Source organism: Xenopus laevis, chromosome 3S, assembly GCF_017654675.1.
Source record: "Xenopus laevis strain J_2021 chromosome 3S, Xenopus_laevis_v10.1, whole genome shotgun sequence".
NCBI classification, from domain to species: domain Eukaryota; kingdom Metazoa; phylum Chordata; class Amphibia; order Anura; family Pipidae; genus Xenopus; species Xenopus laevis.
This window is the reverse complement of record NC_054376.1, coordinates 94,967,304-94,990,856: the sequence shown is the minus strand read 5'-3', so window position 1 is coordinate 94,990,856 and position 23,553 is coordinate 94,967,304. Positions and strand designations below refer to the sequence as shown.

Genomic DNA, 23,553 nt, shown 5'->3' with positions numbered 1-23,553 from the left:
GGCACAGTGCTGGTTTGAGGCTTCATCTGGATTAGTGGTATTTAGCCATTCATATAAAGTTGTATTAAAAACCACACTAGTATAAAAATTTACTATATAAGCAGGTGTAGGCAGCAAGCAATGTACATCAATACACAATTTTACTTCCTATCGCTTACTTACACTTAAATTATATTGACAACTTCATGAAAGATTTTACTTGGTATAAATTGTGATGTATACAGACAGATTCACTTTCTTTTTCTTTTTTTTTAAAGAAATGGTGCCATTAAGAAAATCTAATTATTCTAATATTCAGGAATTACTACTTTCAAACAAACAAAATAGAAATATATTTGATAACTGACATTTCATCCTTGTTTACAGCTGCAGGAAAGGTTGTGAACTTGACAGTTGAAGCATTAAATTCTTCAGCAGTAAATCTTACTTGGTTTTTACCAAGGCAACCACATGGAAAAATAACCAGCTTCAAAATAAGTGTAAAACATGCAAGAAGTGGAATAATAGTAAAAGATACCACTGTGAAGGTGGAAGACATTTTGAATGGAGCATTACCAGAATGCAATGTAAGTAGTAAACATTCTTCTATAGATTCTGAGTTAAAGAAAACCTTGCAAAGAAATATCAGAGCAAATGGTATTTTCTGCTGCTGAGCCATTCAGGTGTAATTTATTTCACTATGTTAGGGTTATGGTGCAGAGATTTACTCTACTGCTTTGGCAAAAAAATTTGAATTGTACAAGAGGGGGATATGTCTATGAATCTTTATTTTTTGTTAGTTGTTTATATATTTATCAGGAATTACTGATATATCAAAGATTAGGTCATTTGAACTACATTTCAAATAAAATGCAAAATAAACCAAAAAAATAGGCTTCTGTACATTTTGAAAAACAGTTTTTGCATGTTTTTTTATGCTAAAAGGTACACTTAATGAAAAGTTGTTGCAGTCATATCAAATTAAAAGTAAGGCACACAACTTGTAAGCTCAGTTTTGTGAACATTAAACTACCATAAAAAAACTATTGAAACTAATTCTATAAAGATGTTCCTTCATATTTGATTTGTTAATTTAAAAAGAAGTCTAAAAATGGCACCAAAGTGTTGTTTTCACTTTTGCCTGTATTTGTTGGCTCCTCTTATGGTAATAACAAGTTAATATTAAAGTGTCCTAACTCTGATATTAATAATCTATTAGGACAACAGAGAATCTTTTCTGTGGAGCACAACAAGCCCTTCATCAACTCGAGGTCAGTCCACAACCACTTCTCCATTTGTATCAAGAACTGCCACCTCTCCATCATTCAGTTCTATCTGGAATGAACCTATCACCATCATTGTGGGCCAGCTGAGACCATACACAACCTACTTGTTTGAAGTTTCAGCAGTCACAAGTGAACCTGGATACATTGATAGCACCATTGTTAGGACTCCAGAATCAGGTGAGTAAAAATCATGTCTTAATTAATGTGTAATGTTTTTTTTTGTATTTTGTTGTATTCATTTTGATGGTACCAGGAATGATGTTTTGAATGGTTCAGCTGAAAAACAATAGCTAAATAGAAGATTATATAAAAAGTTTTGCAAAGCTAAAATGTTTGCATTTTTAGTAAAAATAAAGTTCACCCTGGAGAACCAAATTCGATTCAGTGTATTTTATTTAATTTAAACACAACATGTTTAGGACAGACATGTCCTTCATCAGGTGCTCCTGATGAAGGACATGTCTGTCCTAAACATGTTGTGTTTAAATTAAATAAAATACACTGAATCGAATTTGGTTCTCCAGAGTGAACTTTACTTTTAACTTGGACATTTTTTGGCTTGGACGGTGCCACTGACTCTGATACTTTTGGAGTGAGGGACCACCCGACAATCAATAGAATTGCATTTTTAGTAGACTGCGTTGTATTTGAATTTAAAAAAAAAGAATTATTTTATATTTGATGATTGTATTTTAATTCAGACCGGTGGCACACTGATTGAAAGTAAGTTTGGCCTGTCTTTTGCCAATCTGTATATGGCCAAATGGAAAAATTTTTTGATGCCGGCATCAATTTGGCATCGGAATTGTCATGTTTCGTGAATTTAGCCCGTTTTGCAAATTTCGCGTGATTGGCCCATCACTGAAGTATACCTGTTAGTTTGTCCCTGCGAACTGAAATATGTGGGGTGTACAAAACATGTGTTAGGAAAACAAATAGGGAAGCAAGTGAGAAATGTTAAGAAACACATGTTAAAGGGGTTGTTCACCTTTTAAATGAACTTTTATTATGATGTGGCGAGTGTCTGACACAATTTGTTATTATTTTACTGGCTAGGCCAGTGAAATACTGGCCGGGTGGCAACACTATTTAGGACTGACTTGAAATTTATTGTTTGGTTCACGGCTCTATTTGGTTAGTGGGTTGCAACTCAGTAATTTCCTACATGTATGTTTTTGTTTGTTACAAAAAACTGTTCATAGAATGCTCAAATTAAAATGCCATGACTATAAAGGAGGCAACTATTTACTTACTGAACATTTCAATAGAGTAACTGTTTATTCTGACTATATAAGCAATTCACTTTGTGTAAATATTTGTCACCAGTGCTTAATACATGTGGGACACCTGATCCTCAGCGAACTGAGTGCCAGCCTGCTGGTGATTTTGATTCTAGTTGGCAGGGAGGCAGTTTGGGGAGATTAGTTGCCGAAGAAGAGCAGATTTGTCGTCGGGCGACTAATCTCCCCAAATCTTTTTTGTCTGTCTCTGCCCTTAGTAGTCTATACTTTGTTCTCCCTTCTACTGTTTCTGTATCTGCTTTTCATAAATAACCCTTCAAGGTGCTGATTCTAAATACGTGTCTTTTGTGTTTATAAACAGAACAGGGAGTTTTTATGTATGTTAAATATGAGAATTTATGAGAAAACCCTTTAGCAAAAGCTACGGACAGCAACATTGCATTCCATTAATTTAGTCCTCTGAATGAAATACTATCAGAACTGATAACACTACACTTTACAAGATAACAGAAGATTATGGAGTGTTTGTTTAAGGAAGAGATTTGCAATAACAACAGAAGCTGCTTTATCTCTTTGGCATCCTTTTATTTTCACCTTAATTCTTTTTTTTTAGGGTAAGCCCAGACGAGGAGATTTTGTCGCCTGGCGACTTATCGCCACGTCTTTTGCGCGACTATCTCCCCGAACTGCCTCAGCGTTTTTTCCCCATAGGCTACAACGCAAAATCGCCTGCACTAATGCACACGCAGCGATGCATTTTCAATAGTCGCCCAAAGTTGCCTCAGTGAGATAGTCGCGCATAAGACGTGGCGATAAGTCGTCGGGCGACAAAATCTCACCGAATCTCTTCGTCTGGCCTTACCCTTAGGGTTTTTTTTTAGGCACACATGAAATTTTGTCAATCCTGATAAATCTTTTCTACTGTTGAGCTCACAGTGGAAGTTGTGTAGGACTCAATGTTTATGCTTAATCAACTGGTCTATTACAGCTCCAACATGGCTAACATTGAGAGTAAAAGAGAAAATAAAGCTAGAAAAACACAACCAATAGCAGAGAGAATATGTATCAATAATTATTTTAACAAGCAACTCCGTCTAGCACTCCTCCCCCCTAGCTAACGTAATTGTCCATACACCTTGGAGACATCCTGTTGCACTGTGGCCATTCATAACCAGAAGTCTGACCAAAAGGGGCAGTCTGGGAAGATTTATCACAGTTCTCTATAGGAGCAGAATCAATACCTGGTGATATATTGTTCCATTAGTTCCTTGGCTGCATGGGGCAATCAAGGAGTAACTGGGAACCATAGTGGGACAATCCATGCTGTCCATTAAGGCTGAACACGCCTCTGAAACTGATCCACATGATGGTACCATTCTTGCCCGTCCTTGCGATGTACCTTGGATGACTTGGGTCCAGTAACTTCAGTTATTACTACAGAGACCCACTTTTGACCAGTCCCGTAATTCCCGGCATGCACTGTATGATCAGGAGCAAATCTATGTAAAGTCTTAGAGGACAGGGCGGAATCCAGGCTCTGTTGCTGTTTTCTCTCTACATTCTCAGTTAGGTCTGGATTAAGATGGTCAAGTCAAGTTTTAAGGTGCTAAGCAGGAATAACACCTGTGGTTGTACATGGGGTAACATGTAGAGATAAAATAAATTGTCCAAGTCTTGTTGACCAGTCCCCATTTCTAATCCTTCTAAGTGCATCATTTGTGGTTTGCACCATACTTTCAGCTCATCCATTTCCTTGAGGTTGAAATGGTGCAATGGTTACTGCCCTAATTAAACTTAAACAATAACATCTGGTATACTGTGTGTTGCAAACAGCTAATGAAGGGTTGGAATTATTACTGCTGATGTCTGAGATGACATTGGTATGACCTTTAACCATTTTGAGAAAGAGTCTACCACTACAAGAAAGTTCTTCATATTTAAATCTCAGTAGCTTCCAGTGGAGAAACAGGGAGGGATTCCAACATTAGCACATATAGGGAAGTATAGGGAAATGAGCAGTCTGACATTTGCAAAGTCAAGCAACTCAGATAATCATTTTAACATTGATTTCCCAAGTTTGTAAGTAAGGGTGTAATCATAAGCATTTAGCCTACCACCAACCCTCTAATGCATTGATTCCCAACCAGTGGCTTGTGAGCAACAGCTCTGACCCCTTGGATATTGCTTCCAGTGGCATCAAATCGGGTGCTTGTTTTTGAAATCCTGGCTTGTAGGCAATTTCTAGTTACATAAAACCCATGTGTACTTCCAACCTGAGTCTACTGTGGGTTACAAGTTCACATAGGAGCTGCCTATAATAAATCACAATAAATCACAAACCCTTATTTGGCACCCCCAGGACCTTTTTGCATACGTGTGTTGCTCTCCAACATTCCTTACATTTGAATGTGGTTCACAGGTAGAAAGGGTTGGGTACCCCTTCTCTAATGTGTACTAATGAATTAGAATATGGCATTAGTAGATAGATAAAGGGAAGTTGAGATATAGAGAAGTAAAACGTAGTCAGGAATCCCTTAGCAAGTCATAACACAGTGACACATACCAGTTGTGTTTTTCTGTGGCTTATTTATGCTTTTCTACTTGCTACTTTTGGTGAAATATGCATTCTTAATTGAAGTAATGTGGCATTATGGAGAAATCTTTTTAACCGGTCTCAAACACACCTTAAATCCACAATGTCCTTTTGAGGATAACAAAAACAATAAATAAGTCATTAAAGGTATAGTGGTCACTTATTTAAAATCACAATAATAGGAATTTTCCTAAACGTATCCTAGGTTGTATGAAGTGATTCCACCAGTCTTAAAACAATGAATGTGCAAGGCAAAATTGGTGTGAGTTACAGTTCTCCAATTTTCTCAAGTGAGAAGTAATTTTCCCAAATGGGTTGCCAAAACTTATTATGTAGAGAGATTTGCAGAGTAAGTCACAAAGGGGTTAAATGGGGCAACCCCCACACCTCCGCTCTTTCCAGCCACACGTGCCCCCCCAACAATGGACTGATCTCACCAGATCCTGCATTCCTGTCTCTCCTCAAGGACACAGTTAGGCACACTTACATTGTGACAGGTCACTTAGCACTGGATCAAATAGCCGCTTCGTGATATCTCCACTTTAAGATGGCGCCTGATGTATCCCAGTGCATGCGTTCCACTGCGGAGCACAACACTCCAAACTTGATCTCACCACTTTTGCCTTATACATTCCTATTATTATAACTTTAAATAAGTGACCACTCACCTGAATCACCTTGAGAATAACATTTTATGTATTTATATTGTTACATGTTTGGTTCCTGCAATTTTTTAAATGTAAAGTAAAAACTTGTAGACTTTCATATTAGCTTTAACTACACCTTTAATTACTCATTCTAATAACTGCCCATCTCAACCCAGGCCCAATCTGACACAAAATCTTAAAAGGTTTTTTTAAATCTGCCCCAACCCACCCCTTCTGAACATCCTACCCTGCAAAGGTTTCAGTGTGTAGAAGAACTTTTTGCTTTTAGATTACATTTGTATATTACCGAATTCTGCTTTCTTCTCCTGAAACCATTTTATGCTTTCAGTCCCAGAAGATCCACCACAGAATCTAGTCTTGGGAAACATCACAACACGCTCTTTCTCGGTGATTTGGGATGCACCAACCATTGTGACAGGAAAATTTAGCTACCGAGTTGAGCTGTATGGTCCAGCAGGTATGCATGAGAGTCTTTTAAAGCTCTTACCATATGATTCTGAGTTGTTGTTAAGAGAGCTATAATTTTTCATCTCCATATATATATTTTTTCTTTTTAATAAAAGAAAAAAAAAAACAAGTGGGGATCTCACAGATTATTAATATATCCATCAACAATGAAAATGTACCTTTTCTGTCTGCAAATTAATGTGTATTTTTTCAGGTCACATCCTGGAGAACAGCACAAAAGATCTCAAGTTTCCATTTACCAACCTTACACCATTCACCACCTATAATGCATATATCAGCGGGGAAACCAGCGCAGGTGTTGGGCCAAGAGCCAACATATCGGTTTTCACCCCAGCAGAAGGTAACAGTCTCATTTACTTACAGGGGCTTAACACATGTTGTTAGGATTCAAGGCTTAGCACATGTTATTAGGATTCAAACTGTGAAATGCTCTTGCTTCAGTGGTCTGTATTTTTCCTGTTACTTGTTTCAGCAAAGATAACCCATCCTTTCCCCTGCTCTCCACAGTGTCTTTGCAAAGGAAACTGAAAGATCAGCACATAACATTAGGGTGATGCTGGGGATCACCCACACAGGTTTAACTTGATAGACATTAGCCATTTTTTGAAGTAAAATTAACTATATAACTGTGTAACATTAGCCAGTCCGTATTGTATAGTTTTATTCTTGTACCATATACAGGCATAGCATTATATCAAAATACCATCTAGGCAGCCCTGTTACTCACAGAAAGCAGACCAGGATATACTCATTTATTTCCAAATAGTAATTTTCTATTTTCTTACAAGGAAATCCAAACGAAAACGCTGACAACAAATCTGGTGTTTTTTAAGGGCTAGTCCACACAAGGAGATTCGGGGAGATTTTGTCGCCTTGCGACTAATCGCCTCGTCTTTTGAGCAAACGGCCTCAGCGCTTTTCCCCATAGGCTAGAATTAAAAGTCGCCTGCGCTAATGCACAAGCGGCAATGTGTTTTCAATACACATCAATGCCTCAGTGAGGCAACTTCGGGCGACTATAGAAAACTCATCACCGCGTATGCATTAGCGCAGGCGACTTTTCATTCTAGCCTATGGGGAAAAATGCTGAGACAGTTTGGTGTGATAGTCGATCAAAAGACGAGGCGATTAGTCGCCAGGCGACAAAATCTCCTCGTGTGGCCTTACCCTAAACAGAAAATAAATGATTATATTTTGCTTGCAATTTTACATAGTTCTATACTTTGTGTAGTGTTGCACCATAGTACTTAATAGCGGCTAAAGGGCAACAGAGCAGATTTACTAAAGAGCAAAGTGGCTAGCGCTAACGACTTGTCTCCAGAAATCACATCCGCAGGGACATCGCCAATTCACTAAAAGGCGCAGATGACAATTTGTAGAGAATGAGACCGTCGCTAGCATTCGTTCGCACTTTATCATCAGACGACTTTTCGCTCAGGCGAATGGTCGTTGCTCCACAAATTCACTGATGTGGGGATTTTACTGAACGTTACCTCTTTCGCCAGAGTTGACTTCGCCACCTCAGACCAGGTGAACTGCTAATTATGTCAATTACATCATATCCTGTCTGCCGAAAAATGCATTACAGTTGGAAAAAACGCTGGTGACTTTTCCTTTTTTTAAGCGGAATTGTCTGCAAAAGTTTTGGGTTAAAATGTTTCCACTGTCATTTGAGGGCCATGAAACATTTTTTACAGTGGGCTCATGTCTAGGGCTTTATATGATCTATTTTGTCTTTATTAAGGTTCCTTGGACATTTGCAATAAAAAGTGGCCACTTCAAGCATTTGCACCACCATCTCTAATAAAGACGTCCATACAACTTTAATGTACCCACCCTATTCAAATTGACCTAAGCGTAAGATCACTAGCGATTTTTCGCTAGGCATAAACGAACGCTAGCGAATCTTTGCTATGAAATGCTCGCAGCACTGAAGAAGTATCGCAAGTGAAAAGTCAACAGGGTTCGGCGCCCAGAACTTCGCATTTTAGTGAATTAGCGTAGTGGTAACAAATTTGCGCATGGCGAAGTGTGCGAAACGGTCGCTGGCAACAATTCGTCCTTTAGTAAATCTGCCCCTATGTGTTTACTTTGCTCCTGTACTCGTTTATCATTACATCTATGGAGGAAAATCTCATTCGGTGAGAATCTGTACAGCCACCTTATATTATATATGTTATATATTGCTACTATATTAATGTGCTATAACTCCAATGCTTAAATCGTTCTTAAACCAGTTTGTACACAGTTAAAATCGTTTAGGTTGTATACAAATTACTGTCTAATATATTTTAATTTGTATAGCAAGCACTGCAGTCACACCCTTGTTTGATTTTTCCTTTGTTTAATTTGATAAAACAGGTATAGTCACTGTACTATATAACCAGAGTACCATGTATTCTACAAAGCCTTCTGTAGTAAAGTCTTTATATTCAGTACTTGGATTTGTTTTTGTAATCTTGTTTTCAGTGCCCTTTTTATCTTTTCTCCACTTGGTGGCAGCATAAAGCAGTATAACATGCTTCCCGATACTTATTGAATAGTTTATGTTCCCTTTTGTTTATGTATGGACAAATTACCAGTGCTAAACTTTCACATGTCCTTTTATAACTAATTCATGCATGTCAGTAAATACAAACAGTCAGCAACTTTTTTGTTCATAACCCATCATACATATTATCTCAATATCTTTTCCTATCCTCTTTCCTGTGCCATTCCTATTTATGTCATTATTGTTTTAATCTATTTATTTAGTTATTCCACAGAGTGGGAGGGGAATCAGAAAACTAGAAATATAAATTCTGAAAAAAATCCAGGGAAATCCAAAATACACTCATTTATCTACAACATATACCCTCCTCCAGGATTTGCCTGGAACAAAGAGGGTTAAATTCTGTTTCCTCTTAAGGGATGACCCTGTGTCATGTTTGCCACCTTGGGATGAAAGGGTCGCACCTTTTGTTGCTTTGAAAAGTTGCTGTTGACCTTGTATGTAGAGTGTCTGTAAATAGGATTTATACCAGGAGGGTTATTTATCAAAGTCCGAATCTATCTCAGTATTTTCTGCTACAAACTCTCATCAAATCCGCTCTGATTTTTTTACGCTTATTTATTATTCAATTTTCCCGAAAATTTGCTTTGCGGAAAAAAAAATCAGATTTTTTCGTATTTTTCCTTTGATTTTCACAATTTTATTTTTGGATTTATCACTTGAAATGCTGTTTGCCATAAAACTCCGGGGTATTACACGAAACCCAGCGTACATCAAAAATATTATTGGAACTTCTCCCATGGACTTATATGCAACTTTGGCAGGTCTGAGATGCCGGATTTTTTAAATTCTGACTTTTCCATCCTTGGGGGTTTAATAAATTCCGTAAAAAAATCCGTGATTTTTTAAAAGTGAGACTTTATAAAAAAACAAATCACAAATTTTCGTGATTTTTGCATTCGGAGTTTAGTAAATAACCCCTATGTCTCAGACTGCTCCTCCCATTTATCAGAGCAAAGTATTACTTGGGGAAAAATCCACAATACCATTTTTATAATTCATTTGAAATGCCAGAATGTTATAATAATTAGTGAAGAGCAAAATTTTTTGCCAGGTTTCACTGAGAAAAAGACACCCATATGGGCAAATTCACTAAATTCCAAAATGCCTTTGCCGCACTTCGCCGCACTTCGCCAGGCAAAGTTTCAATAGGGCGCCACTAATTCACTAAAATCTGAAGTTGCCCTCAGGGAAGCGAAAGGTAGCGAAGTAGCATACGGCACAGGGGTGTCCAAACTACAGCCGGCGGGCCAACTGCGGCCCACGTTCCATTTTTAATTAGCCCGGAGCCAGGGCCGGATTACTGATAAGGCGCCCCCTAGGCACTTGCCTAGGGCCTGTCTGGTTTTAGGGGCCCAGTCCAATGGATGGAAGACGTGCTATCCTCCACTCCCAGACTGCCACCAATCAGGGCTCGCCTAGCTCAAGGGGGCTGGGCGCCTGGCCCAGGATGGAGAGAAACATCACCTGCCCCCCGCATCTTCCGGGTTCCGGGCCCCTGCGCACTTCTGAGGTAAAGTGAAGTGAGAAGGCTGTCCAATCTGCTCCCTCCCCTTCCAACTAGGCTCATTTTTATGGGACCTAAAGGGTGGTTGCCCCCACAAATATCCAATGGAAAATCAGGAAGGCTAGAAAATTGGGTGAGGACCACATTAGGCCTTAGATCTTCTCCTCATCCAAGGGGATTTTCCAGTCTTCGAGGTTAATAGCTGACAACACTTTTGGCCGATGCGACCCTTGTGGGACTCAATGCACAACAGTTAAAGAGCGATGCGTTAAAAAACAATAATATAGGGGTTACTGTTGCTGTATTTCCCTATGGAGCCCATCTTGCCATACTGTCTTCAGCTTTCCCTACTGTCACCATCTTGCCCTACTGTGCCTGCTACATACCAACATTTTGGAAATAGAAAGAGGACAAAAGATTTGGCAGGTTAGGAAAGTTTGAACACATTTCTGTGGTTTTGATGTGTTATTACAGTTTTGCTCTTTAATCAGTTTACAGTTTTCTCTTTAATCTAGAAATGGCTAAAACTATGGCAGCATAGGTATTCCCTGTACTAAGCACAGACCCTAAGTTTACTCATAGTCTGTACAGAGAGATCCCATAAAACTATGGCAGCATAGGTATATCCTGTACTAAGCACAATTCAGCAGGAACGGTCCCCTAAGTTTGCTCATAGTCTGTACAGAGAGATACCATAAATTGTAGTGGCTTCACATTTCATTTTGCCTGGGATCCAGCAAGTCAGGCTGAATGGTCGGCCCCCACACATTTTCACCTCACCAAATCATGCCCTCGTTGTAAAAAGTTTGGACACCCCTGGTGTAGAGCTTAGACACAATACTTGACACATACAAACAATAACATCTGAATGAAGCAGATTCATGCTATCACAATTGCAAAGTTTTAGGAGACAATAAGGTGAGGGCCCTGCTCATAAAACAAGAGCTCACAGGGAAATGAGAAATAAAGTGGGATTGACTTGTGTGGTGGTCAGGGCTGCCATTAAGGGGGGCACAGGAGGTACAAGTGTACCTGGCCCAGGCCTAAAGGGGGCCCAGTGATGCTGCAGTTTTTGAAATAGCCGGGCCCCCCCCGGCAGCGCCGAAGCCATGCTGCCCCTTCGAAAGTCCTGATTCACGGAAAAGCTGGAGTCCCGAACTGCAGAAGTCACAAAAAGAGCCGAAACTTGAAGTCCCAAAGCTGTGAAAAGATCTGAAGTCACGAAAAGAGCAAAACTTGAAGTCCTGAAGCCACGAGTACAAGTACTACTGAACACCAATGTTTTGTTTCATTTTTTCAAAGCCCTAGCAACCAATGTATTATTGTTATACTCTACAGGCCCCTGCCACCAATGTTTTTTTTTTAAATATTCTCTGAGGCCCCAATGTTTGTTTTAACTTATGGGGGCCCTGACCACCAATGATTTTAAAAAATGTTTATGGGGGGCCCTGGAGCCACAGTTTTTTTTTTTTAACTTTAGGGGCCCTAACCATCAATGGCTTTTTATAACTTGTGTGTGTTTTTTTTTTTACCATTTTTAGCGCTGATGTCTGTGTGGTCTTTTAACTGTGGGGTGGGAAGGATTTGGGGTGGGCCTAAGGGGCCCCAAACATTTTGTTGTACGGGTCCGTGATTTCTAATGGCGGCTCTGGTGGAGACCTTTCTTGATGTGTGTAGTTATAATGTGTATACCATTAATTAGTGTGTGTGTGTGACAGATACGTTGGTGGCATAGGAAAGGTGGTCAAGTTGTTATCCAGGTACTGGGTTATATGAAGAGGTGAGATATCAGCAAACCTTTGCAGGGTAAAATATTCCTAGCATAGTGCTGCTTCACTCTCAAGTGTAACCTAGATCTAGGCAAAGCAAATTGACTATATTAGCACTTGGCAAAGTCGGTGGTTAACAAACTTTTGACGGACCACCCAGCCAGTGAAGGTGCCTGCTGTGTTTGTGCAAGTGACCAAAAGGCCATTCAGGACAAGCTGGGACATGTTATATGCTGAAACCCTAGTGCTGTAGTAACACTTCATATACACTTCAGTATTTACTTTGCAAAAATCTGTGTAAAGAGTTTTTTGAACATAATCTCCATTTTTCCAGAACAAAAACTAAAATAAAACAGCATCCACATATTTCTCAAAATTCTCACCTTACCTCATGGCAGAACGGTCACCCCTAACCAGGCAGTAGCTCCAGGGTTCCCTCAGCACCCTGCGTCTATCCCAGTGCACAGTTGCACCTAAAGAATTGGGCACAGATGTCAGGTAGATGTGGCGTGGTTGCTCCCAGCAAATCACCCTGCATGTCCACAATGTCACTAGAATTCTGGAAAAAATACTGCATTGTGGGGAAAAAAGCATGGCAATAGTGCAAGTTTACAAAACAGAGGATGTTGCAAGTTACACATGTTTTCTAATGCATGAAGAAAAATAGAGAACACAGTATGGAACATGGGTCCACGTGATAAGATTGCAAACAAAATTCTTCTTGTTGTGATGAGATGATTTATTAGTAATATAAAGTAAATTATATTCATGAGTGCTCATTTCTTGAATTTATTTATATTTTCATTTAAAGTACAGGTATAGGATCCCTTATCCGGAAACCCAATATCCAGAAAGCTCCGAATTACGGAATGGCTGTATCCCGTAGACTCCGTTTTATCCAAATAATCCAAATTTTTAAAAATGATTTCCTTTTTCTCTGTAATAATAAAACAGTAGCTTGTACTTGATCCCAACTAAGATATAAGTAATCCTTATTGGAAGCAAAACCAGCCTATTGGGTTTATTTAATGTTTAAATGAATTCTAGACTTAAGACTTGAAGACCCAAATTACGGAAAGATCCATTATCCAGAAAACCCCGGTCCCGAGCATTCTGGATAACAGGCCCCATACCTGTATTTACATTTTCAGCTAGTCAGGTTGTTCTCTCTGCTCTCCTTACCTCCTAAAACGTTGTCTTTTGCTTTTCGTACTGAGGTATACATTTTCCACATGGTGGCAGCATAATAACAGTATACATTTTGCTCTTCCTAAGGTAACTGTTTAGCTTGAGTTTGTATTATTGTCAAACTGCAAAGCCCATTTTTTCTGTATATTTCCTATGCCCACAACAGGTATCATGAAGAGATCTAGGCGTTCTGCTACCTCAGCCTCTGATGGTAATTACATTGACATTTCTAGTGATACAGTGTAGCAAAGTCAGATACTATGAAATCTGAATTCTGAAAACACCCAAGGGAATCTGAAACACTCATTTCTCAATATAAAACTCCTTGCGTTTGCAGAGGATTAACCCCATAGGTGCCAGCAACTGGTGCAGAGGGGTAAAATCCTGTTTCCTCTTAAGGGACGACTTTGTGTCATTTTTGTCACCTTGGGATGAAAGTCTCCATCTTTGCTGCTGGTTTGTAATTTTGCTTTTTAACTTGAATGTAGAGTGCCTGTAAACAGGAGTTATAACGTTTCTCATATTGTTTTTTCCTTTTGTGTTTGTTCTCATAGTCAAAAAGTTTTAATTGTGCCAACAAGGTCTTACTTGTTATATCATCTTTGCAATTTATTCATGATACTGAACATACCATGCACTCAAACACCAACATGATTGCACAGATATATTTTCATTCTACAGCTCACATAAAACTTCAGATTTTCTGCCATCAAGAGCTTAGATCTTGAACTACATAAACCAACAGTATTTCAGAACAAATTGTTCTGTATAGTTAGGACAATGACATACAGTATCAACTGCACAGTAAATAATCTGCAGTTAGTTTTGACCAGTCTACTGCTACCATTTTATAAATAAAAACATTGTATGCTATGGGAATCTGTACTGGTGCAAATTATCATCTATTGTAGTAAATCAAACCCACAGTTTTTTATCCACTGGGTGTAAAAATACAGCTGCTGTCTACCCCATTGCCCCATGAACACACTTTAGCCTCTACAGACCATGGTGGTATCGCCTTGTGGGCCATTAGCCTAATACTATGGGGCATATTTATCAAAGAGTGAAGTTAGAGATCACCACAGTCCACTAGAGTGAAATTCCGCCACTCTTTATTAATTTCTATGGGATTTTTAAAAGAGTATTTATCAATCGGTAAATATGGGGCAAATTCACTAACCTCCGCTAGTATACATACTATAATAGTTGCTACGGTAACCTCAAATATTTTTATAACAAATTTGAGATGGAGGGATTAAAGGGCGGGTTAACATTTATCTAAAACTCAAGACAAGTAGGAGATTACAATGTGTACACTTTTATTTACTTTACAATGTACAGTGCAAAAGTGTGTGCAAAATTTATTTTTTACAAAAGTAAGTGCATCTTGTTCCAAATTGCCAGTTCTGTTTACTCTGAATAAAGTGCAAGGTACAAAGTATAGGGTTCAAAGACGCATGGGGGCCATGGAAGTAATATCAGCTTTCAGGTGGTATTACTTCCAGGTTTGTTCCAAGTGACTTTGTATTTTATACTACTTTGTTACAATTTACCATTTGCACCTTTCACTTTGCACTTGTTTTGTACATGAGATAAGAAACTTTTGTTATCTTTTCCCCTGCATTTCACCCAAATTCTTCTGATTACATTTAAGCTGCAAACATAAACTCATATAATTATGATTACTTAAAACATCTTTAAAAATGACTTTTTCAAAACATTAAGAAATGATTTATTTATATACATTTAAGACTAAACTTGGCACAATGATTCTTAAAGGGAATGTATCCTACTTGTGAAACACTTCAAAACTTTGTGATTTGTACATTTCTGCTACTGTCTAAACATGGATTGGCTGAAAGTAGTCATAGGCAATAGACAGTACTTCAGTTATATCCTTGGGTTATAAAATATATTCAAGTTTTATGTCATTCCCTTTAACAACAATTTGAATTTTTCCATATAAAATGCATGCATGCTATTAATATTGAACTTTTTTCAGCACCAATGTTAATGGTAGGTATTATTTATACATTGTATATCTATACATTCCAATTACTCATTCTTATATTAATGCACCTTATATGGGAGACACAGATCGACTCCTGCTCTGCACATTGTTCTGTCCTACTCTGTAGTGGACACACTAAGGGGCACATTTACTAAGGTTCAAATATAGAGGGTTAATTAACCCTCAATATTCGACCCTCGATGTAATATCCTTCGACTTCGAATATCGAAATTGATAGGAAAGCCTATGGGGTCATTCCCCATAGGCTAACATTGGTGCTCGGTAGGTTTTAGTTGGCGAAGTAGGTGGTCGAAGTTTTTTTTAATGAGACAGTACTTTGACTATTGAATGGTCGAATAGTCTAACGATTTTTAGATTGAATCATTCGATTCAAAGTCGTAGTCGAAGGTCGAAGTAGCTAATTCGATGGTCAAATTAGCCAAAAAAATACTTCGAAATTCGAAGTATTTTTCGAAAAATTGATAGGAAAGCCTATGGGGTCCTTCCCCATAGGCTAACATTGGTGCTCGGTAGGTTTTAGTTGGCGAAGTAGGTGGTCGAAGTTTTTTTTAAAGAGACAGTACTTCGACTATTGAATGGTCGAATAGTCTAACGATTTTTAGATTGAATCGTTCGATTCAAAGTCGTAGTCGAAGGTCGAAGTAGCTAATTTGATGGTCAAATTTGCCAAAAAAATACTTCGAAATTCGAAGTATTTTTCATTCTAATCCTTCACTCGTGCTAAGTAAATGTGCCCCCAACAGTGAAAACTGGCTGTGAAGTTCATTCCATGAATACTAATTGTTAATTTCATAGACAGAGAACTATTCAAGTTTCAAGAGCCTTAATGTCCCCCAAAAATAACAACTTGTATATATTCATATGTAATTATAAGTTCTTCAGTGAAAAGCCTTCTATCCGTAACCTCCCCAAACAAAATGCACAAAGTTTTGTGTTTTGGCAAACATTTCTACTATAGTTAGTGCTCAACATTGCATAAGCTTTTCTCCACATCACTGGCTCACCAAATTGTACAAAAGTAAATTACTGCCGAACTAAAATCATGACCCAGCAACTGAGAAAAAAAAATGTTGCAAATTACCAATGCTCTTATAGCCAACATGCAGTGCTGATATGCAGTATTTTGTGTTATTTAATAAGCAAACCCTCTGAATTTGTGTGGTTCGTTAATTAAGTGAATTATATATTTCATCAGCAAAATTATGTTTAAAGATAATACACATTTAATGGGACAGTAACACAGAATGCCTTTACTAAATGTGATAGTGTTATGATGGGAGTTTTTTTACTGAAGCCCTGAAAGACAGGAAGTGGGTTTCAGGACATGACATGCTTTGCCTGCCAGTTAAAAAAATGCATTTAATTAAAGTGCAACTGGCCCTTTAAATGCACTTGCCTTAATAAAAGGAGTACTATCATCATTTATTAACCTTTTTAATCCTTATTAACATTTTATGGTCTTTGGTTACCAAGCACAAACATTTTCTGTTTTTAAGTTGTTCTATAAAAAAGTTGGACAGAACTAATATTTGCCTGTATTGTATAGTGTGTTTTCTTGGCCAGTGGAGAAAACACAACGTTTAATATTAGCATAGGTTTTAGATACAAATGTAGACTAATACATAATGATAGTAACCCTTTAAGAAAAAAATGCTCTATATTAAATTGCCATATCCCAGTATGTAGGAAAACTGCAATAGTAATGCTAAATGACAGTTTAAGCTCATATGTGTCTATTTTCCTTTTTATATTTTTAGTACCTAGTACAGTTTCTGATTTAAACGCAACAGAGATTGAAAACAATTCTATAAAAGTATGGTGGAAAAAACCTCAGCAACCAAATGGCAACATCACCCAATACAGAGTTAAGACTTCAATAAACAATTCAGGAGTGGTCATTGAAAATGTTATCCTGAAAGGAAAAAAACAGGTACTTTTTTTAGCTTTGAAAATTGTGTTTGCTTAGTACAGAGAATAATTGATCATCACTTAAAAAAATAAATAAAATAAAATACATTAATATAACAGAGGTTACATATCAAGGGCCGTGGCTCATATATTTGTTTCTACCTTATGAACGCATTTGCGTTGTAGGTGTTTATACTCGATATGCAGTGGTAGTCACTTGTCGCATTACCACTTTTTGAGTCAGAGCTGCACGGTATCATACATTTGGCATGAGAGTAACAATTTACAAACAAAGAAGGAAGAGAGTGGGGGGGGGAAAGAAAGGAAAAAGGGGGGAAGGGTGGAGGATGTGGTCCTTTTCCGTGTCTCTCGTAGTCTTCTCAGGGTGGATCACATTGCATGGGGTTTGAGCATTGGAAGCCCCTGAACGAGGCTTCTGCCCACTATTTAGTGTATCAGAAGGGTGCTAGTAGCTTATGATGTTTTTGTCCCTTCAGTGTGTCTAGATATTTGTGCCAAAGAAGCGGGAACCTTTGGATTCCTTGTCGTGTAGTGCTAGTACCCATTGGAGTTGCATGGTGTATAGTAATTTATGCTCCCACAGCTGTGTTGGGGGGCGTTTGTGAGTGTTTTAACTAACCTAAGTGGGTGCTGGTTTGCAGAGAGTTTCCTTTAATCCCTTTTATTCCCACAGTATGCACCTCTATGCCTACAAACACTTTCTGCCATACTCTCCAATTAAAGGGTATCTGCTACGTTTTTGTCTTTTTGGGTAACAAACATAAAGAGTGGTCATTAAATAAGCAATGGCTTATTAGTGTCTATTGTAGGGCTACTAATTGTTTTACTATTTAGTCTGAGAAAGGAATCACATATTGTACAAAGATTTAAAACATGTTATATATGGTTTAAACATGATCATCAAATTATTAGCAAATCATCTGCTATGTTTGTCTTAAAGCTCTGTTTTTTTAAATTAATTTTCACAATAAAACTTCCAAAATATGTTGGTTAAATTGGCAGTAGGGGCTTTATTTGTGCATTAGATGAACACAAGCTTTGTACCAAGCATTCCTGGGTACTAATGCAAACTTCAGGTTGGCACAGGTATGGGATGAATTATTGTTACTTTTACTACTTATTTGCTTTTTCTCTTTAATTATAAACCACTACATTGTACTTTATGTTGTACTGCATTAGCATAAATCCATACTAATTGCAATACAACCTGAATTTTTAAGTAGCACAGGGTTCCAAATTACTGAAAATCCCTTATTTTGGTTAAAATGTCCCAAGCATTTTGGTTAATACATTCCATTCCTGTATTTAGTACAGAGCTTTTTGAACAGGCATGCCAAGTTATAGTTAATACTGAAAATGGAGGGGGGTTTGCATGTATCTCTAATTGTGGAAAACAGCATATACTGTGTATATTGTACCAGTTGGCATGTAGACAATATATTATATATATTAAGACCCCTTTTGACAAACACACTCAGGGAAAAAGTTATCAGTATTTGAGCATTTTTGTTTTTGGTGATTTTGAAACAGGATTTTGTTTTTCAAGCTTGACAATTGTTAAATTAGCATTATCACTGCCACTGGTTGTGAAGAAAACCTATCCATTTATCTACAAAACACCAAAAAGCATTAGACACTGTCATTATGCTCTACATGGGAAGGCACATTTATCAAAGGTTGAATTTAGAATTCATGTGAGTTTTTTAAAAAATTCCCCTAAAATCCCATAAATTCGACCAATCAAATTTTATTTAAAAAATTCAGATAAATTTAATTGACCCAAAAATTCGGAAAAAAAAAATGTCAGGAAGGCTTCAAACAATTTAAAATGGATTCCTGGACCTCTCCCATTGACTTAAACAGTTATTTGCCAGGTTTCTTAAAGGGACAGAATATGATTGATCTCAAAAATTGAATTAGAATTTTTTTTAATAACTGTAAACAAATTTGAATAACTCCATAGTCGACTTTGACAGTTTTGATCATAAAAAAAATAGAAAATTTGAATTTAGAATTTGAATTTCTAATTTCGACCCTTGATAAATCTGCCCCTAAAACTAACATTTATATTCAAATTGTACAAGTTCCCTGTCATATAGTATGCCTGTTTGGTTTCTCATGTTGTTTTGCCATTGTAGAACCAAGTGCGTGTTTAGTCATAATTAAAGGTGTTAGCCTTTTTTCTTATGACTTAAACAAGTCATTCTAACTAGCTGTTATGCTGTTGGCTTACCGTAATATATCCTAACTGGGTATTTGTCTTGTTGCAGTACAATTTGACCAATCCCACAAGTTATATCTCTCAAACTCCTCTTTCTGTCAAAGAAGCTTTAAATGGAGTTTATGAAGGTTCAGCAGAGTTTTCTACCACAACACAGTCGATGTCTTCAGTGATATTTCATACAAATACAAATGATAACTCAGGTAATTCAATTTTGTAACGTTTTTGAAAGTGCTGAGAAAATGCCCATTGTTCTTTTTACTTTAACCATACATATGCAGTATCTTATTTTTCTCCTCTTTCCATTTGCTAGGAAGCTTTATAGAACAGATGGTAATGCCACACAAGAAGGACCTCCCTCTTGACCTCTCCTTCTCTTAAAACCTAGCACCCCATTCGTTTCCTAGCACACTGCATGGACAATCAGTTATTACAGTTGCCAGAGCAGGTGTGATTAGGAAGGATTAACATATCACCTACTTTAACCTAAAGGACTCTGCAACACTAAAACCTCATGCTAACAACTACTGAAATGTCATTATTGGAGTCATTGTATTACAAGGCCAGCGTGTGTGGTGGGCGACAGGTGTAGGTGACCCTTTTGACATGTAGATGCCATAATTACAATGGCATACCCTCTCAAGTCAATAAAAACAAATGCTTCTTCCAGGGAGATCCTACTTTATGAGTACCCACACAGGGCTTATTTGACAGATATATGTTTAAAATAATATTGCAACAGTACACATTTTCTGAAAAAAGACACTTGGTATATCCCTGTCTGCACATCTTTAAAGTTTCTCAATAAACCTTTCTGTTTTTCTAAACATGTATCTTGCTTAACATGATACCTTTGTTGTCAAGTTTAAAAACAGATGCTTTAAACTCATCACACAATTGAGTGTTGCATTTAGCATGTATAATCATGACCTACACAAGGCAGGAGAATTTCTCTTTTTTTTGTAGTCTTAAAAAAAAGAAAAAGAACACTTGGATGAGGCAGTAATCAGAATGCTGAATCTGTATACAGTATTGATATATGAAATCTAAATATTTAATGTGATAGAAAATCCACAATGCTATTTAAGCTTGTGTAAATTATTAAATGGAAATATAACAAAAGGAAGATCATTTTGTGATGGCAATATTACCTTAATAAAACAGTAGAAGCCCAATTTTACATCCCCTGATTGTAAGTTTTCCCTCATTTTACGTTGTTGTTTTGTGGTCCCACCTATATATTATGCATAATACATTTCCCTCATTTTACATTTTCCTGGATTTTACATCATTTTTTTCTGGTCCCCTGAAAAACATAACATGGGGGTTCTACTGTATTATAATAATTGCTGCTGCCTTAAAAACACTCAAACTAGGTTATTTTGTTTTTATATGGTCACAGTTATTCGGGGGAATGTAATAAAAGTCACAAAGAGCAAAACAATTCGCACCAATAAGAATAAAAATCCACATCTCGCAATGTAATATTGTTCCTTCAACTGTTATTGCATTGCGAATTGTAATTGCGCATTGCGAATTGTATTTGTGCAGGCTTAAGAAGTGCTTCAAGGTGTCATAATCTTTTGGAGCAAACATCACGACTTTTTCAGTAAAAAGTTTAATTACATTGACTGCGCATTGGCGCAAACTATACAATTTGCAAACGGTCTTCCACTGTCGGAAGTGGTCGCTAAACAGTTTACGTGTTCGCAAAAGCTATATTAAATTCTTGCAAAGCAAACTTTGTTTGCGCAAAGGCATAACTTTATAGTTTTTCCGTTACCGACTTTTATTACATTCCCCCGATTGTGTCTTAATCTCATCTTTAAAATGGAACTCTTATCAACTACTCGGGTCACCTCTCTGTGATTAGGTATAACTAATTTGCTCCTAGGCAGTAACTCACCATCAGCATCATTTATTAATATAGAATCAGCAACATGTGCAGCTCTGCACATTCATTTTGAGCAATAATCACCAATTGGTTGCCTACAAACACATTGGACCAGGAGATCTATCCAAAACAGGATGACGACTGAGAGATTAAGAATTGATGTAGTTGTAATATACTCCTTTCTCTATGCATGATATAGGAGCCCTGTTATCGTTATCCCACTGGCTCAATGAAAACATATTTACAAAATGCTTTCTATTATTTATTGCAGTTATTGAGACTAAACTTGATGGCATTGACATTGATGATGAACCATTATTTCACATTATTGAGACGCTTACTCCCTACACTGAATATTTAATTAGTGTTACTGCTTTTACCACTGTTGGTGAGGGCCCCCCGGCTCATAAGGTGGTGAGGACGGGTGAACAAGGTAATTGTATAATAAAAGGATATTTGTTATATCCTGATTGTAACAATGCTAATAATGTATTTTACACTGACCTCTCTATTTCCTATAAGTTCCCAGCTCAGTGGAGAACATTATGTATGAGAATATTAATTCAACAACTGTAAAGCTCTCTTGGGATCCTCCATTGAAACCAAACGGAATGATCACCAATTATACTGTTTATGTAATGGAAGTGAATTCAACCAAAGCTTTGGCGAAAACAACTACGGATAAGGAAATCCTTATTACAGGTACTACAACAACATTCTTCGTTCATTTTATTTCTAACTTAATTGCAATGACTATTTTGTTGCTCAAACACTATATAGGAGAGAGTGTATTCAGACATTGCTGACTGGCTTGTTATTCATAGGCTAAAGAAGATGAGTGCACTCATTTGTTGCCAGAAGCAATCAATCTACATTTATCATATTTGAGTTGAACATTTATTTATTATTGTTTTCTGACACGTGTGCTCATTTATCAATGGTGCTTAGAGAGGTGCATCTATTTTGTGCCACAGGGTGCTGAATTAATACATTAATTAGTATCATCAGTGGTGTAACTAGATGTTACTAGGCCCCACATCAAATTCAGTTAAGGGCCCCAAAACAAAGTTGACAATTCCACCAAAACAAATTGAATTGCTTATTAATTACGGCCTGCTACACTTCTGGCCCCTCTTCATCCTCTGGCTCTGCTTAATCTGTGGTTATGCCTGAATGTCACAGTCCCATGTTCACATAAAAGATGGGGTGTATTTATCATTGTTCGAAAATAGTTTTACTGCGTAAGTGTTCTTTGGCATGTTTGTTTCTTTTATAATATCTGTCAGACTTTATTTTCCTAGCACTCATCATTAACTAGTAGTTTCCGTATTTTTCTTCCTACTAATTTATTAATTTTTATCCCCATTTGTTATAGGACCTTTTGCAGTAATGTGTAAACTATGCAGGAGCCTACATAAATCATCCTGTTTCATGAAAGATTGTAGTTCAAGAAGTCTTTTAAGAATTTCTGAAAAACTTTGTAATCTTTAAAATAAATAAATATAAAACTATATAAATGTAATATTGGATTAAGAATAAAACTGCAAATACTGAGACTGCTTTTTCACATCCAATTAAATAACAAAGACATCCAGACTGTCCCAAAGAGCCTGAGATAATTCAGTGATAAAAACTTTATCAAAATGAAAATTCTATTGAAACCTATGAGAGTTTTTTCTGCTCCAATTTAATCTCGCTCATGAAAGTGAGATTCAAAGAGCGATAGGTAATTCAGTGAGAAAAACTTTTACTGTTTAGCACATGAAAATTCTATTGAATTTCTCCTCCAACTGAATCTCGCTCATAAGTTTTCAATCGATAAGCCTTAATATAAAATGTTCTCATTTATTTAACTGTGGCCCACAATTTAGTAAGTACCACCATGGTTATAAGCCTTGTATTAAATATCCAAAAGTTACTTTTAGGGCCCATCTTTAGTGGTTTATGTGTGTAACAGTAAAACTACCAAACTATGTCTAAATAGATACAGCACTTAGTAGAATGTCACATATTTGATAAACTGCAGCAATTCAGCTAAATTGGGACAGATTTATGAAAAGGTGAGATTAGAAAAAAACTCACCTACTTTCTCTTCATTCCTATGGGATTTTTAGGAGTATATTCATGGGTGAAAGTTAGAGTTCACCATTTGATAAATACACTTCTAAAAAGCCCCTAGGAATGAATATAGAGGGGCCGATTCACTAAGGGTCGAATATCGAGGGTT

General features: G+C 37.2%; 1 protein-coding gene across 1 annotated transcript in view; it reads left to right on the top strand.

The window, feature by feature from the left end:
* Nucleotides 1-23,553, top strand: part of LOC108712382 (phosphatidylinositol phosphatase PTPRQ-like) — a 197,893-nt gene that overhangs the window by 91,740 nt on the left and 82,600 nt on the right. The window contains exons 30-37 of the mRNA XM_041587767.1: nucleotides 367-566; nucleotides 1,199-1,442; nucleotides 6,096-6,224; nucleotides 6,429-6,575; nucleotides 17,040-17,212; nucleotides 19,482-19,635; nucleotides 21,598-21,759; nucleotides 21,849-22,028. Coding sequence (XP_041443701.1) covers nucleotides 367-566; nucleotides 1,199-1,442; nucleotides 6,096-6,224; nucleotides 6,429-6,575; nucleotides 17,040-17,212; nucleotides 19,482-19,635; nucleotides 21,598-21,759; nucleotides 21,849-22,028 — 1,389 coding nt within the window. The remainder of the gene's footprint in view (nucleotides 1-366; nucleotides 567-1,198; nucleotides 1,443-6,095; nucleotides 6,225-6,428; nucleotides 6,576-17,039; nucleotides 17,213-19,481; nucleotides 19,636-21,597; nucleotides 21,760-21,848; nucleotides 22,029-23,553) is intronic.